Source organism: Emericellopsis cladophorae (assembly GCF_022114955.1).
Source record: "Emericellopsis cladophorae strain MUM 19.33 chromosome Unknown NODE_20_length_315653_cov_120_781897, whole genome shotgun sequence".
Taxonomy (NCBI): Eukaryota; Fungi; Ascomycota; class Sordariomycetes; order Hypocreales; family Bionectriaceae; genus Emericellopsis; species Emericellopsis cladophorae.
Window position 1 is genome coordinate 166,811 of NW_026250945.1, and position 16,624 is coordinate 183,434.

The following is a 16,624-nucleotide window of genomic DNA, read 5'->3' on the forward strand; positions in this document are numbered from 1 at the left end:
GAGCGTATCCTCCGGTGTATACGACGTCCGTTCATTCTTCTGTTCCGCTCACCCATCGTACTCCTGTTTTCAATCTTCATTGCAGTCGTTTACTCATACCAGTTCCTCCTTTTTGTCACAATACCCACCGTTTTTGGCGACATGTACGACTTCTCTATCGGCGAGATCGGTCTCGCATACCTTGGCATAGCTGTTGGTCTCCTCATTGGAAACATGATCTTCGGCTTCGCTTCCGATCGAGTCCTCTCGAGAATGAGCCAAGGCAAAGATCCCAAGCCGGAGTATCGTCTTCCACTCATGGTACCAGCGGCGCTTTGCATACCAGCCTGCTTGTTCATGTATGGCTGGACTGTCCTCTACCAGGTCCACTGGATAGTTCCTATATGTGCCACCTCTCTTTTGGGCGTGGGCCTTAACCTATCCTTGGTATTTGCTACTTTTTTATTTTTTTTGGGCTGTGGTATTCATTTTAACTAAATCATATCCCAGATGTCGGTTCAAACGTACCTCGTGGATGCATACACCCTGTATGCCGCGTCTGCATTGGCTGCCTTGGCAGTTCTGCGATCTATCCTAGGCGCCTTCCTCCCTCTGGCCGGGCCGCCCCTATATCGTACTTTGGGTCTCGGCTGGGGAAACTCGACCCTCGGATTCATTGCTCTGGCCCTAATTCCAGTGCCGCTCCTGTTTCTACGGTACGGTGAATCTGTTCGGACGAATCATCGATACCAACTAGACCTGTAGGACAAATGGCGACTCTACAGTGGATATCCAGAAGAAGTGCCAGTCAAAGAGCAAGGTAGCCAGTGGAGGCTAATGGATCTATGGCTGATTCCAAGACCGGCTGGGAAAAGGCAATATCGGGCAAATGGATGGAGAAAACACATCTGGGCGTCATAACGCGCCTGGCTGCGGACTGATGTGACTGAATGTCCACGCTATTGGTTTCACTCTCGTCTGGAGTGGTGGAACCGCTTAACTGATGGTTTGCCACCGATTTCACAGCCTTTATAGTTCGAATTCGAGTTATTTACGAATCCTCCATCCGTAAGGATTAACCTTTAGTAACTCTTTGTCTGTAGGCCGTTACAGGGTAAATGGCAAACCATGGCTTTTCCCCCTGGCTGAGGCACCCTGATGGGCTCGGGGTTCTGTGCATATTTTTGCACCAATGGAGGCACATTGGCTTGTTACAAGCCAAATCCAAGAACATCCCATTCTCGCCCAATCGTCTCCTCTCTGACATGACGCGCTCAATTCACTTCGGACGAAAGCATGTAATCTCCAAGTGCCAGCCGCGTGGCTGATCGAGGGTATCAATTTATCCAAGACGCCACCATGCAGGGCATCTAGACACAGGCTTAAGAGCGCTCGACTTCTCTCTCTAATAGGGTAGCCAAGTCAGCTAGATCTACAAGTACGCATCCATCGGACCAGAGGAAGTTGAGCCTGGCTTGCAGCCTAGATACAGGCTGCAAACTCCACCGGACCATTGCCTGGATAAGGCTTAGCGGAGCCTGACTCGGCGAATTGGGTACTTGGCCCGCTGGCTACGTATTTTGGTGCGGAGGCACTGCGGAGGCACTCAGCGCGGGGAAGCGCCCAATAGAGGCTAGAAGGATGGAAGCTGACTTCTGAGCCAATTGAACAAGCAACAGATCAACCTTGAATCTAAGCTCAGGGCTGGACGTTGGAACTGCCGAACCTCTTGCTGTCTACTTACGGCTCACATAATACATTGAGCTCAAATCGTATGGAAAGCCAAAGATGGCCAGAGACTGCGCTCTAAGACTCCTATATAGCAGAGGAGATACGTAGCGTGTGTAATTTTTCTGCGCTCATTGGCGCCATCGATCTACCGAGCTCGGTTCCGGTCGCGGTAGGTAGCTCCACTTACGCAGCCCGCTGCCTGGACTAGGCAGCGATCGGCTCGAGGACCCAATAGCTTATAGGCTATAAGCTGGGTCCATCGCATACACGCTTACACGGTACCCAGACACTCGTGAGTCGTGGCACAAGCCGCCCAACGGCAGCCCTTGCTTCACACTCCGCACGGGCCTTAGAGTAGCACTCATGACGGATCCGGGCCTTCATTGGACCTATCACCACAAGACGCGGCCTGATTTGTGTCATCCTGCCGGGCCTGGGCAAATGAGACGAGACAAGCTTAATCCTTGGCAGTAAGATAAGGGCATTTCCCCCTCCTGGAGTCCTGGGGTAATCTGGGGTTTTGTCCTTTGGCCCGAAAGCCCACACTCACGCGCGCGCTGCTGGCAGTTGACCACATATAAGCTGCGCAGGCCGCCGATCCTAGCTGGCCGACTCGGCACGCTCACACCTTCTGCTCTCGCCGTTCATCTTCTCATTTTCCAACCGCAGCCATGGCCCCCGAAGTCGATACCATGGTGGACGCCGTCCACACCGAGAAATCGTCCACAGGCTCGATCAAAGATGCGTCCACGTCGGTCGAGCATGCCCCACCCCCTCGTCTCGTTGGCGAGGAGACGGAGAAGCGCCTGATAACGAAACTTGACCGGCGCATCATCCCCATCTGCTGCTGGATCTATCTCATGAACTTCATGGACCGAGGTGAGTCAGCAGCCCCTACACCGTCTCTCACCTGAAGCTGACCCTTGACAGTCGGTATCGGAAATGCGCGTCTCTTCGGCATCGAGGAGGACCTGGGCATGACCAAGGGCAGCAACCAGTTTCAGCTCGCCGTTTCGATTCTCTTTGTCACCTACTGCCTATTCGAGACGCCATCCAACCTCATCATCAAGAGGATGAAGCCTGCGCGGTACCTGGCAGGCCTCATCTTTTTTTGGGGCCTTGTCGCCACGTTCACTGGCTTCGTCGACAGCTACGGCGCTCTCATCGCCTGCCGCCTGCTGCTTGGTCTGTTCGAGGCAGGTCTGTTCCCTGGCATCATGCTATACTTGACCACGTTTTACACCAAGAGGCATATCTCTCTTCGCAATGCCTACTTCTACTCCATCTCGGCCATCTCTGGTGCTGTCGGTGGCCTCGTCGCCTACGGCATCGGCCAGATGGACAATGGCGGCGAGGGCACGGCCGGATGGCGCGCCTGGCGCTGGATTATTACCATCAACGGCATTTCCACCGTCGTGACGGCGCCGCTTGTTCTCTGGATTCTACCCAACGACCCCGAGACAGCAAGCTTTCTGTCTGCTGAAGACCGTCAAAATCTCGTCCTCCTGCGTCAGCAGGAGATTGGGCAGACAGCGTCCGGCCAACACATGCACAAGGAAGATGTCATTGCCGGAATCAAGGATTGGAAGATTTGGGCCCTGTCCTTCGCCCAGTTCTGCAGCCACTCGGTGCTCTACAGCTTTAGCGTATTCTTGCCCACCATCATCCGGGACATGGGCCAGGACGACTGGGGCGACGCTGAGATCAACGCCCTCACCATCCCGGTCTACATCCTGGGCTTTGGCACCTACCTCACCGCTGCCATGTACAGCGACCGCATCCAGCAGAGAGGGATCTTCTGCATAGGAGGTGCAGTCGTCATGATCATCGGGTACGCCCTTCTTCTCGCGCACCAGTCCGTAGCCATGAGCTTTGTTGGCTGCTTCTTCGTCTCGGCCGGCCTCTGGACCTGTTCTGGCTCAGGCATGGCCTGGATCACTGTCAACCAGCCTCGGTACGGCAAGCGCGCCTTTGCCAGCGGCATCTTCATCACCATCGGCAATGCCGCAGGTGTCCCTGCGCCATTCCTCTACACCGACGAGTACAGCCCCCGATACATCCCCGGTTACAGCGCCGCCATTGGCATGCTTGTCTTCGCCATTGCCGTTCATACCACGATTTACTTCCACCTGAGGAACAAGAACAAGCGCAAGCTTGCTGGCCTCGAGGACTGGAGAATGGAGGGGAAGACAGAGGAGGAGATTAACGAAATGGGAGAGCACAACCCCAGGTATTTGTACACGCTATAGACGGCCGAGGACCCGAGGACTTGCACATTTGGGAAGCCTAAGCCATCTCCATTGGCCAGATACATCAAATTATTAAGATTAGACGAGCAAGTGAGCTATTGACTAGATACACTCGACCATTCAGCGCAAGTGAACCCATTAGTGGACAGAAGACGGTTCCAAATCGCGCACCGAAAGGATGCGACACTGTCTTCGTGCTTTTCGTGCTCTTCGTGCTCTTGCTCCATGAACTGCTCGTAGCCAGGGTCGGACAGTATCTTCCCATCTTTCTTTCTCTCCACGCAGGGTGGTATTGTTCAACTTGATCAGCGACTCCTCAAAACAAATTTACATTCAGTGATCTTCCAAGGAACAGTCGAAGACGAATTCTCATCGTTTTTGCTGGACACAAACGGCACAAAATCCGAGAACCCAAATAGTGTCGTGTCGGAGAAGATGCCTCCTTTCCTCCTTCAAGCTACAGTCAGACCCAGCAGACCCAGGAGAAGCAGCGACTCAAGTTCAGTGGATAATGCATTGCTTGACGGCTCGATAACGGGAGGGTGCTACTACGTCAGTAGACAGTGGGGGCGCCAACATTTGAACCGGTCACCGCCTTGTGCGGAAACGCGAAAGCAGCTGGGTTGCTCCTCGAGTAATTGGTAGAATCGACATGGGACTTTGTGTTGTGAGATTTGTCATTGTAAAAGGCATGAGCCCGTGCTTTGTTGCAAGGGTCTGCTTCTGGCTAGACCTTTTCGAGGCGCTGTGAACCTGTGCCCCTGATGCTGGAGCAAAGGGCCAATGTCGAGAAAGTGAACCTGTAAGTGAGAAATGACCTGCTGTGGCTGAGTACGTGAGGAGGAAAATCTGCGCCTTCTGTTGGGTTTCATTGACGGATGTCAGTTCAGCCCTGTTGATCTCGTTTGGTCTGTTGCGAGTCTGTTCAGCTTGCGGGGTTTGAGCTCGCAGGCAAAGGATTCGACCTGCAGAAGCACCAAAGCTAGAGGAGACTGTTTCTGTTGCAAAACGAAGCAACGCTGAGGCAACAAGTCGTCGGTTAGAGTCCCATTCCCTTTTGCCACGCAGTGCGTCGTTAGTACGAATATCCAACCGAGTATCTGCACGTAAGCGGTGTGTGGAAAAACACGGTGCCATGGCTACCTTGGACTGGAGTTGGAAAAGAAACTGCAAGTTGCCGATCCCGGTGCCACTGACCCATTGGTGAATGTTCGCTGGCCTGAAACCACTCAGAGGTCGCTTCCGAAGCTAGGCTCGTTGAGTTCGTGATGATGACAGTAGTCTCGGTTGTGTAAGCGGAAGTCGGCCTCCGTGGACTTTGTGGCTACCAGGTATTTATTACGGTGTAGATAGCCTCTTCAGTTATCTTTTTTTTTTTTTTTTTCATTAGTCCATTCACTTCTGTCTTTGAATTCCTGCTTCCCGCAATCGCAAGCAATCATGGCCATCACGAACGCACAGTGGACGCAGCTGGCTTCAGCAGATCGCCTTCGTCGATCCTCGCAGGCGGTCTCTGTTGTCGGCCCTAAGATCTACGTTTTTGGTGGCGAGTTGGCACCAAGAAAGCCTGTTGACAACTTGTTCGACATCTTGGGCGTCAAGCAGCCGGCGCTGAAGACGGTGGAAGCCGGTTCAGGCACTGCACCTTGCCCTCGCGTCGGCAGCCCAAGCGCCACCATCGGACACAAAATCTACCTCTTCTCAGGCCGCGGAGGCATTGAGATGCACCCTGTCGAAGAGGACGGGGCATTGTGGGAATATGGCACGACAGAAAACACCTGGCAGCTTATCAAGCCGACGGATTCCCAGGCTCCCTTTCCCGTTGGTAGGAGCTACCATGCGATCACATCAGACGGCAACAGAACGATCTACGTTCATGCTGGGTGTCCTGAGACGGGCAGGCTCTCGGACATGTGGGCGTTTGATGTTCAGGAAAAGAGCTGGCGCGAGCTGGCTTCGGCCCCGGAGCCTACGAGAGGTGGCACTTCAATCGCCCATGTCGGAGGCAAAATCTATCGTGTAGGAGGATTTGATGGCAAGACCGAGCAGGGCGGTGCTCTCGATATCCTGGATGTTGGTCAAAACAAGTGGGCTGCGATCAATTACACTGCAGACAATGCCCAAGGCCCTGAACCAAGGAGTGTCGCGGCACTGCTGGCAGTCGAGTCCAAGTACCTCATCTCCTTGTTCGGCGAGCGTAATCCGAGCTCTCTTGGTCATGCAGGCGCGGGCAAGATGCTGGGCGACGTGTGGGCCTGGGACATTGAGGGGGCCACCTGGCAGAAGATCGAGCCTTCAATCGCCGGCGAGGCGGCACCTGCACCTCGCGGGTGGTTCGACGCCGATATCTCCCAGAATGACGGCGAGGCCCCCACACTCATTGTTCATGGCGGGCTCAGCGAAGACAATGAGAGGCTGGGTGACGTGTGGATGTTGAAGTTTGCGCGGGAGTAGAATGAGTGTAGTGTTCGTAATCTAGCCCGTGATGCGCCGTGGTGCGGCATTTTCCACATAGTCGATGCCGGCTCTCTCCCTCAGCTTTGGCGAACGCCTCAAAGGCTCATGGAAGCGTAGTCTTGTCATGGCTTCATCACGAAGAGAGAGTCCGTACTCCGTACAGAGTACAATTGTACAATTGTACAATTGACCAATAGAGAGGCTTTGGGGGTCTTATGTAAGCGGCGTCCGCTCTCCGTCGAACTCCACTCTAGCTGCATGGGTCTCGCCTGCCGACGTTAGCGTCTTCCATTTCCTCACCCCTCGTCCCATTGTTTGCGCCCTCTCGCACGATCAACTCGCATGTTCTTTCCACGGACGCCGAATATCCGACCGCATGAGCATGTACGCATGACCACGCATATGTGCGGTCACCACGTCCTGTGATGCCTTCCCGGCGGGCGTGCGATGTCTGTTACAAGCGAAAGGTATAATTTCGCGTTTGGATCGGATTGGCAACAAATGCACTAATGCTCATGTTATTCTACTATCTAGACCCAATGCACGATTCCTGTTCCAAATGCGCCTTGCGAGTGGTGCAAGCATCGCGACGTCCCTTGCACTTTCTTCAGTGAGAAGAAGAGGAAGTCCGCGTGAGTTATGCCGCGTGCTCAGCCACGGTGATGATGAGCTAACGTCCTGCAATTAGCATCTCAGGTGAAGATGCACACGCGTTGTTGCGCCGAATTAGTCACCTTGAGGAACAGCTCGCGCAAAGATCTTCGCAGGATCAACATCATGCAAATCAATCATCACCAGAAGCCATAGAAACCAGCTCTTGTCCTCTTCCAGCCGGACACAGCGAGCCTCTTGTCGGTCTTGCCGCGCCGTCCGCCCCTGAACAATCGCAGGAATTAGACCTGCCGTCAACTGCTGCCATCTCCCCGAACACCAGCTTGTTTTTTTCTAACACCAGTTTGGGCTCTTTCGACGTTGATGAAAAGTACACTGGAGTGAACTGGTACTTTAGTGGCATCCCGATTGTGTCGGAAACTGGACAGAGATGGATATCTTCAAGAACGGGTCAACCTGGTGCGCTGCCCAAACTTTACCTCCTCACCTTGAAATCAGACGTCGTTCTATCCAACACAGCAAGGCCATCTTCCGAAATCTGCCAAAGATCTATTAGCAGCCTCCCAGACGTGCGAATAACACACGTGGCTCTTGACCTTTTCCTCAAATCAAGATCTCGATTCATTTTCAATGTCGTTGATCCAGTCTTGTTCATGGACACTGTACGCTTGGCGCACACCCTCGACTGCGATAAATCTTCTATGGAAGCAAGAATCTCTAGCCAAGCATGTGTTTGGGCCTTGATTTCTGTCACAGCTCGACCCACAGCAATCAGAGACGATCCCGCCATTGAGAAGGGGCAGACGTCTGCTTGCAAAGCAGAGGCAGCTTTGGCGCTTGTCGCAAAAAGACCAAGCCTTGAAAGCCTGCAGGCACATCTAATGCTGGTGAGCACAGCCTAGTTTGTCAGCCCTACGGTGAAAACTCACACTCATCGCAGCAAATGTTCCGAATATCGAGGGGATATTGGAAGATGGCCAGCATGTTACATTCTCTGCCCTGTCGTATGGTCTGTGAATTGGGAGGAAATCTCCCTCCACCGAGCATGGCCATGTCTGCCGAGGACCTCCTAGCCGATCGCGCCCGCCGCCATACCAGAGCTCTATTTTGGGTGTGCTATGCGCTCGACAAGGACATCGCACTACGCTCTGGAAAGCCGCCTCTTCTCGTGGGTGATTATTGTGACATGACGCTGCCACAGAGGGACGACCAAACTAGTTCAGGGCAACACATTACTAGCATTCATGAGCTTCGACTCAGTATCTTCAAGGAACAAGTCTATCGCTTCCTCTACGCCCCCGGAGCCTTTGGCATCCCGGACACTCAACATTTGCTCCAGCTCCGCCACCTGGACGACGAACTCGAGAGTTGGCGTCTGTCTGTCCCTCCAGATATGAGGCCCACGCTTGCCCACCCGCTCGAACCAGCTGCCGTTACAGCTGACGCCAGCCCTTCCGGGACTCTCCAACATATAAATCTTCAGTTAGAGTATCGGTATACTTTGACCTTGATACATGCGACGGTGCGGAGATGTGGCGCTGCTCTAGTCGAGCGGGCAAAAATGCCAGAAGACTTGCATAGCGTAGCTCATTCGAGTAGTGAACTTACTTTGGAAGCTGGACGCTCAACGATCATCTTTTTGAAAGAACCAATCAACAGATTGGGAGAAGAAGCTTTCTGGTGAGGCGATTTGAACACGCTGATACCACGCGACTGACCTGTCTCTAGGCACATCGCCTTTTATGCGCCCATAGCCGCCATGTCCTTGTTCGTCAACATCCTCATCCATCCGTTGGGAGAACGAGCCGACTCCGATCTTGAACATCTCACAATGGCCGTGGGAGTCATCCGCAGCATACCACTGGGCAATCTTTCCGCAGACGATATTGACTACGCGCAGACCATGTGTGATTTCATGGTGGAGCTCATTCGACTCGGCAATTGCGCCATTTGGAAGACCAAGAAGGATGGGAGGTCCAGGTGTTCTTGACGTCGTGCGTGGCAAATGGGGGATCTACAGCCTCACACGCCGAGCATTTGGATTTTTTCGCAGCCGCATCTCGTGTATATTAACTTCGTTTGAAGAAGGAAAACATCTTGCGTTTGGGCTTTTTTGTCTCCTTTGACCCATCCGGCGGTGTAGTAGATGCTTCTCTGTTCCTGCTTTTCTGCCTGTTGCTCTGCTTCAACTCCCCGTCGACGCCCAATTGGTCCGTGTTGTCGTTCATCACCTGTTGGGCCATTGATATCGTGTCTGAGCGTGCCAATTTCGCAGGCGTGACAGGTCTCTCATGCGTCGGGGGTGCCTCCGTGTCGGAGAATAGATCTATAACCTTACCGCGGCCAAACATCCTCTCGAATACGGCGCGCGTAGTACCGAATTCTTTCTCCACGCTGACATCGATGGCGTCGAGAAGCTGCAATGCATATGTCTGGCAATTGTTGGTAATGACGTTATATGCTGGCTGAGCCTCTCTGATACTCTCTATAACCATTTCGGCTTTGTTTCGGTTAGGAATTCATGGCTACATTTCAAAAGGCCATCTTTTGGCTTCAACGCATACCAGTTCGACGGATTGCGTCATCGTTGAAGCGCGTGTCCCCAACTCTGAATGTTCTCCATTCATCGCGCTTGAACTCTTCATTGATATATATCACATGAAAGTTTTCGTCCTAGATACCGTTGTGCCAGATTAGCAACGTGCTGCCTGCAAGACGGTGCCCGGAGTCGAGCGTGATACTCACCATCCACAGCTGATGGGCATAGTCACCCACGAGCACGGCCCAGTGCTGCGTGGGATCTGGGTACTCATTGACCTTCTGCGTGATAATCTTGCCCAGACTCGTGTCTTCAGCAAACCATTTCCCAGCAGGGCCCGCGACAGGATGCCACCCAACTTCGACGGGGCGGGGCGGTCCGTCGATGACTGGGGATGTGACGGGAACAACATTCGGCTGGCGGCCAAGGCCGATGGCATGTTTCAGCGCAATTTCTCCCTTTCCAAACTGCTTTTGTCTTGATGCGTCGATTAGCCAAGCACCTCATTCGTTGCGCGCGGTGAAAGGCTCAGTCGTGTCATCAAAGACGGACATGTTCATACGTACAAAGACCTTCCCCACTTGTCGAACTTGCCCTCCTTGTCGGAGGTTTGATCTTGCTCAGCCTTTTTCATGGTAAGGTAATCAGATATCTCGCCGACACGCAGGATGCAGCTTCCCCCAGCTTCTGGTCCCGCGCGGCAATTGGAAGGGCGGTTCCTGTACCTGCAAGCGGCGGTCATTCAAAACTTCCAACATGCAAGATTCTTAGCGCACTTGCGCGCGTGGCGCAGTGAGTCGTGACGCGGCACGCGATCTTGGCCCGAAGGGGGTTGCGTCTTGCCTACCCGGGGTATCAACAATTGTCACGTTGAGCTTGACGGCAACGGCCGCCAGGGTATTTGTCCACGATAGTCCTTGATTCAACAGTGATCAGAATGACAGTGTAGACTGTAACTCTCTAAAGCATCCTTGTACTTGGATGTTCGCTTACACTTTATCACGATATCCTGGAATTGCCGTACTCGCTGCTCCTTCCACAACTATTCAACGTCACGAGATCTCAACAATTCGTCACTCCTTGCCATATTTTTATGACAAATACTCTACATGTCAAAGATCTTGATTGAACCTCGATTGATTGTGTGCTTTTTCTGCAAAGTGACCGGCATGCAAAAAGCCCACTCGGAAGCTTGCATGTCTTGCGCAATGCTCGCCCCTGCCACGACAGAGGCGCCAGCGGCAAGACAATTGCCAAAGTATGTCTCGCACATAAACGAGCGCCCCTTGAGCCACTGTGTATGTGCACTCTTCTTCTCGCAAGCTGTCGTAGGGGCGATGCCGCATGGGCAGCGGTTGCTGACAAAGAGCCTCAGAAAGCAGATCGGCCAGTCTGGGAGCTGTGTGTGCGACGCCTTTACTGGTACTTGGCCAGATCTCCCGCATTCCAGCTGCGCTATAGTCATTATCTGGCCATCACTCAGGATTCGGCGGTACTTACGACAAGAACCTGCCACTGAGCTCCTTTGAAGGCTCAGCCACGAACGCGGCGATCACATTGCCTGGCTGCTCTGGCTTCATAAGAGCGCCTTGATCAAGGAATCCGACAAACATGTCGTGCTGAGATTGGCTCATGCTGGTTTTGCCTTCAGAGCGGATCGTAGCTTGCATGTCGGTGTCCATCAGGCCTGGGTCAATGGCAATGGTGGTGATGTCTGGCTCCTCGACCGCAAGATGAGCAGAGAGGGCATTGACGGCTGACTTGGAAGAAGCGTAGGATCCCCACGCGGCAAAGGACATGTTCACAGCGCCAGACGATACCGAAAGGATGGTCCCTTTGCTCTTTCTTATCTCGGCGAGGGCTGCTTGTGCCTTTTAGGCGTCAGCCCTTTCCACGATCCCACAAAAGCCTTCAAGGTGCCTTACAATTGCAAGTTGGCTGAAAACGTTGATGTCGTAAATGTGTCGGAATTGATCAAGCGGGACATCTGCAAGTCTCTGAGGAGAAAGTACGCTGTGGTTGATAATGAGGCCATCAACCTGGCCGAAGGCCTTGACCGCAGCGTCGACGATTCTGCCAGCAATCTATCGAGTTTCAGTCAACATATTCCCGTCGTTTGGTGAAATGGGAATGATATATTTGATACCGTTGTATATGTCATATCGCCTGCGACGTACTCCACCTGGTCAGGGTATGATCTTTTGAGTGCCTTCAATGGCTCTTCAGATCTTGCGACAACGACAACCTTGTGAGATTGGACGAGCAGTCGCTGGGTAATGGCTGCGCCCAATCCCTTGCTGGCGCCGGTAACGATGAAGACCTTTTGAGACATGTCGAGGGTATTTGGTACACGGAAAGGTAGAAGGCGAGAAGAATTGAACAAGAATTTTTATTTGAGATGTCCAGTCGCAGCTCGTAATAGACAGGTTGGTAGAGCTGCATGACTGCGCTTCGGCGCTTACTGCCGGAGGATATCGTGGGTCGATCCACAGCGTCAATTCACAGAGCAGCCAACTTCTCCTCATCCTCAGTCCGTTTATCGGAGCCAGTGCCACATTACTGCAGGGACAGATAACTAACGACCACGCACTGTATCTTCGCGACCGGTCACCATGGTTCTGGCGACCATGGCTCGTATTACTTGCAGCTCGTCTGGGATCTGTAGGCCCACATCCAGGTCCTTTGCAGGCTCCGGAGCCCTCGCATTGAACACTGCGATAGATCCATGTGTAAGTTTTGAGAAGATAGGTGTCGTGCATGCTGCCGTCAGTCTCGTTTCCATGACTCCCAATGTGGCTTCACGCCCTAATGTACGAAGTCCACAGGCGAAAGCCCAAGTGGCGGAGAAGGGCGCGACCGAGTCCGTCGGACAATTCGCGGTGAGCAACCTGGCGATTGTCGTTGGCAATGGTTGTGCTTCCAACGAGGGGGTTGTTCATTCGAGGGAGACGACGAGGTTTACCAAACAAGGTCCGCAGCAAAGAAAAGAAATAGAATGGTGACCGTAGCACTGCATCTCGCAAGACGTCGCCAAGGGACAGCACTATCACGCGTAACAATGCAGCATATCATTGCAGGTCATGCTTTCTGGAAGCGGTTGAAATTAGTTTCGTGAATTGATAATGACTCAACTATTAGCTGAAGGCATGGGAGCCTTAAAAGACGAGCATGCTCATTCGCAATACCTGTACGCGCGTGTTCTCGAGTAGGACGGTTTGCGAGACACGGTCTTTGCATTCCCGCGTTACCTTACTTCTTCGAGACGGCCTTGGCGAGATCCGCAAGGGCTTCGCGCCGCTTGAATTTAGCATCCTCAATGACACCTTTGATTGTATTGTGAGTGGCAGATCGTGTAAGGGACATGTGAACCTACCAGCATCGGCGTCACTTGAGAAGTTGCCGCTCCAGGTGACAAAGGTGTGGCCCGCCTGGCTGCCGGAAGTAATGGGATAGGCCCTGACTGTGCTGACGACCGATGAGTAGCTAATGGCGGGCTGGGACGAAATGACACTGTAAGTGATGTAGTGGTCGATTGTCTGTGCAAAAGTCAGTGCCAGGTTGGCGGGTTCGCAGAGTGAATGGCCATACAGAGTGCTCCTCCTGCTTCACCTCGAGGACGGTTCCATCCTTGAAGCTCCATTTGACAATGTCAGTGTCTGGCGATGCGCCCTTGACCCACTCGCTCTTGTCCAAAGCATTGTAAAATTTGGCAAAGTCCTGAAGCTTGAGCAAGTGCCAAACGTTGCTGAAAGGCGCCTCAATGACGGCCGACTCGATGACCGAGCTCGATGTTGGGATGCGTCCAGACATGTTTGCGTTCAGAAGAAGTGTGCTATGATGCCTTGGTTGTTGGATTGCTTGGTTGTTGCGAAGATCAATTTCATCCGCAGCGGAATGAGGAATGTGAGCGAGTGCCAGGAGTCCAGGACCCAATTCCGTGCAGGGTAAGGTGGGGTAGAAGGAAGGTGTCGTCATAGTGCCCTATAGGTACCTGCCGTCTAGCAGAGTGGAATTGGACCCAATGCTCCTGCAGCTCTTCCTCCTCTTCAACACTTGCGCTGCCGTGGATGTTTGTTTACCTGCATTCATCGTAAACGGCACCACAAGTGCGAGGCAATGCATTCAATACGGAAAGACCGGAAGCCCTTCTTTTTTAATTGAGAGAATGTTTCGTCACGTTTCACTACCACGATATATTCTGTCAAGAGCAAGTAAGCAATAGCGGAGTCGGTGTTTCTCGACTTCTTGTGTCGCTTGTACCGCTCGCATGGTCACTCCTCCATGCCGAAGTAGATGGGACAAGGCCCAGCTCTCACCTGATGAAGATTTGCATTCTTGATTTCGGCAGCCTTTGCCGGCTACGGCCGACCGTAAGGTTTAGCCAAACCTGAGCCCCATGCCTTCGTCATGCTCTCATACTCTGTCGTCACACATCCGCGGGTTCCGGGTCCTTAGAAATGTGTACAAGGTCACGGGAGCGGCTCATGCTGCAGTCCGAGACGTCCAAACCATCCTTGCTAGACGTGCTTGTCCTCCACAACAGGGGCAAATTCTCATCTTTCCCGCAATGATGCCAATTGCCCTTCTCTGTTTGCTCTTCAGCTCCCTGGTCATCCAGGTTAGTCAGTCTATGCAGGGGCTGTTGGTCGAACGTGCTCTCCCAAACTCCCCGAGCGGCGGGTATGCACCAGAGGTGGTTGACTGTCCCAGGGCGAGACCAACAGTCCGTCTTGCCAACAACCTCTCCGATGACGAGGCACAATGGCTATCCCTTCGCCGAAATAAAACCGTAGCACCAATGCGTCGGTTTCTTGAGAAGTCCAACATCACCGATTTCAATGTTACATCGTTCTTTCGTCAGGCTGGGGATAACTTCACCGCCATCCCAAACATTGGCATTGCAGTCTCTGGTGGTGGTTATCGAGCTCTCATGAATGGGGCTGGCTTCATCTCTGCTGCTGACTCTCGCGACAATGAAAACTCAAGTGTCGGTGGCCTGCTACAGTCCACAACTTACCTCGCAGGTTTGTCCGGGGGCGGGTGGCTACTCGGATCCATTTTCGCCAACAACTTTTCTACCATACACTCCCTTCAGCAAGGGCGAAAAGGTACAGGCCTTTGGGAATTTGATCGATCCATCTTCAGGGGACCGGAGAAAGGTGGCATCGGAATCCTGAATACGGTCAGCTACTGGAAAGATATGCTGGAAGCGGTCGACAGCAAAGCAGACGGTTGGGAGACCTCGATTACGGACTATTGGGGTCGTGCACTATCCTACCAGCTTATTGGAACGCCGGACGGAGGGGAAGCATATACCTTTTCCTCCATTGCGAACACCTCCAACTTCGAGAATGGCTCAACGCCTTACCCGATACTCATTGCAGATGGCAGGAGGACTGGCGAGATTGTCGCAGCCCCGAATGCGACTATATACGAGTTCAATCCCTTTGAGCTTGGATCATGGGATCCCACCACGTACGGATTTGTGCCCCTTGAATGGCTTGCCTCCAACTTCACCAATGGCACCATATCTTCCAGAGGGGACTGCGTTCGGGGATTTGATCAGCTAGGTTTCGTGATGGGCACATCTTCTTCTCTTTTCAACGTGGCTCTGCTCGCCAATTTTAGAAGCGCTGGGAATGAAAGCTTTATCGCATCATTCGTGGCCAACGCGATCGAAGAGCTTCTCCAAAACTTCAACGAACAGGAGAATGACATTGCAAACTACGAGCCTAATCCTTTCTTTGAATGGAACCCGACTAAGAATAACTCAAATGCCGACGAGGACCAGCTGGCTCTTGTCGACGGTGGCGAGGATGGTCAGAACATACCGCTGCATCCATTGATCCAACCAGTGCGGGCCGTCGATATCATATTCGCCATTGACTCCTCTGCTGATACTGAGACGAACTGGCCCAATGGGACCTCCATGCGGGCATCGTACAGCCGGTCAATGTCGGACATTGGGAACAACACCTTGTTTCCTCCGGTGCCTTCCGCAGAGACCTTCATCAACCTGGGCCTCAACCGGCGCCCTACGCTCTTTGGCTGCAATGCCACCAATTTCACCCTCACTAATAATCAAACTGTTCCGCCCCTCATCTTCTATATCCCGAATGCTCCGTATACGACGTATAGCAACGTATCAACCTTTGATCTTGTCTACTCAGAGAATGAGCGCGACGCGATCATTCTCAATGGCTTCAACGGTGCAAACCAAGGGAACGGGACCATTGACGCTGAGTGGCCCACGTGTGTCGCTTGTGCCATCATGAGTCGAAGCTGGTGGAAGGCAGGGGAAGATCCGCCTCGAGACTGCAGCCAGTGCTTTGACCGGTACTGTTGGAATGGAACGACAGATGACACGCCTGTCAGCCAGTATGAACCTGCTCTCATTATCAAGGAGGATTCTTAAACTATTCCGGGGAGCAAGATGCGCTTTTTTTCATTCAATCGCTCAAAATACGGTCGTGTCCAGAGTCTCAGATCATTGTCGATGGAGCCCCCGTTACTCAAATTGCAAAGGAGGTATTAAGTTTTGTCGAATTCCAATGTCATTGTAACTCTTACCAGCATTTGTCTGAGTGTCTCGAACATTGATTCGCCATGAGCCATCAGTCCTTCTTCACCTTGTAGAACGCCCCAATAAAGCACTTGTATCATCCACATGACGATGTCCCCCTCTCTCTGTCAATTGGAGCAGACGCGAGGAGAACTCGAGGCGTCCATGGCGTGTCTTTTTGATCATTGGACGACGGAAGGAGGGAGCAGCGTCTTCAAAAGACGCACCTTTTGTATATGTGTCCAGGATTTACTCAAGAGTTGAAGTCGTTTACGTGACTGAGGGCTTCATATAACCGTTCATCTTCCACTTTTATGCTCCTTTACTAACACCTTCGTCTCCCATTGCTGTCCAAATGGACCATTGGTACCAAGCTCACCTCATCATTCTCACTGTACTGGACGGTGGATTTCGGGTGGTAAACAACGCCCCTTTTGGAATCTACCCACGATCTCCCAGCTGAGCTCGCCGAGGATGGAATGCTCCTGAGTCTCT

The 16,624-nt window shown here is 52.7% G+C and overlaps 6 protein-coding genes across 6 annotated transcripts; 4 read left to right on the top strand and 2 right to left on the bottom strand.

Annotated features, from left to right (window-relative positions):
* Positions 1 to 2,381: 2,381 nt before the first annotated feature.
* Positions 2,382 to 3,959, top strand: J7T54_005282 (putative transporter C1002.16c-like protein 8; the record flags this gene model as incomplete). Its single annotated transcript, XM_051506225.1, has 2 exons — positions 2,382 to 2,589; positions 2,641 to 3,959. The coding sequence occupies 2 exons, from the start codon at positions 2,382 to 2,384 to the stop codon at positions 3,957 to 3,959; spliced, it is 1,527 nt and encodes a 508-aa protein (XP_051362427.1).
* A 1,440-nt stretch (positions 3,960 to 5,399) lies between these two features.
* On the top strand, positions 5,400 to 6,413 carry J7T54_005283 (Kelch repeat protein; the record flags this gene model as incomplete). Its single annotated transcript, XM_051506226.1, has 1 exon — positions 5,400 to 6,413. One exon carries the CDS (start codon positions 5,400 to 5,402, stop codon positions 6,411 to 6,413), a length of 1,014 nt encoding a protein of 337 aa, XP_051362428.1.
* Positions 6,414 to 8,073: 1,660 nt separating this feature from the next.
* Positions 8,074 to 9,018, top strand: J7T54_005284 (C6 zinc finger domain-containing protein; the record flags this gene model as incomplete). The annotated part of the gene is made up of 2 exons (XM_051506227.1): positions 8,074 to 8,405; positions 8,757 to 9,018. 2 exons carry the CDS (start codon positions 8,074 to 8,076, stop codon positions 9,016 to 9,018), a joined length of 594 nt encoding a protein of 197 aa, XP_051362429.1.
* A 79-nt stretch (positions 9,019 to 9,097) lies between these two features.
* J7T54_005285 (uncharacterized protein) lies at positions 9,098 to 11,899 on the bottom strand (the record flags this gene model as incomplete). The annotated part of the gene is made up of 7 exons (XM_051506228.1): positions 9,098 to 9,513; positions 9,593 to 9,701; positions 9,774 to 10,044; positions 10,134 to 10,292; positions 11,068 to 11,438; positions 11,493 to 11,651; positions 11,714 to 11,899. 7 exons carry the CDS (start codon positions 11,897 to 11,899, stop codon positions 9,098 to 9,100), a joined length of 1,671 nt encoding a protein of 556 aa, XP_051362430.1.
* Positions 11,900 to 12,816: 917 nt separating this feature from the next.
* J7T54_005286 (uncharacterized protein) lies at positions 12,817 to 13,377 on the bottom strand (the record flags this gene model as incomplete). Its single annotated transcript, XM_051506229.1, has 3 exons — positions 12,817 to 12,890; positions 12,941 to 13,103; positions 13,156 to 13,377. 3 exons carry the CDS (start codon positions 13,375 to 13,377, stop codon positions 12,817 to 12,819), a joined length of 459 nt encoding a protein of 152 aa, XP_051362431.1.
* A 988-nt stretch (positions 13,378 to 14,365) lies between these two features.
* Positions 14,366 to 15,982, top strand: J7T54_005287 (uncharacterized protein; the record flags this gene model as incomplete). Its single annotated transcript, XM_051506230.1, has 1 exon — positions 14,366 to 15,982. One exon carries the CDS (start codon positions 14,366 to 14,368, stop codon positions 15,980 to 15,982), a length of 1,617 nt encoding a protein of 538 aa, XP_051362432.1.
* Positions 15,983 to 16,624: the final 642 nt, after the last annotated feature.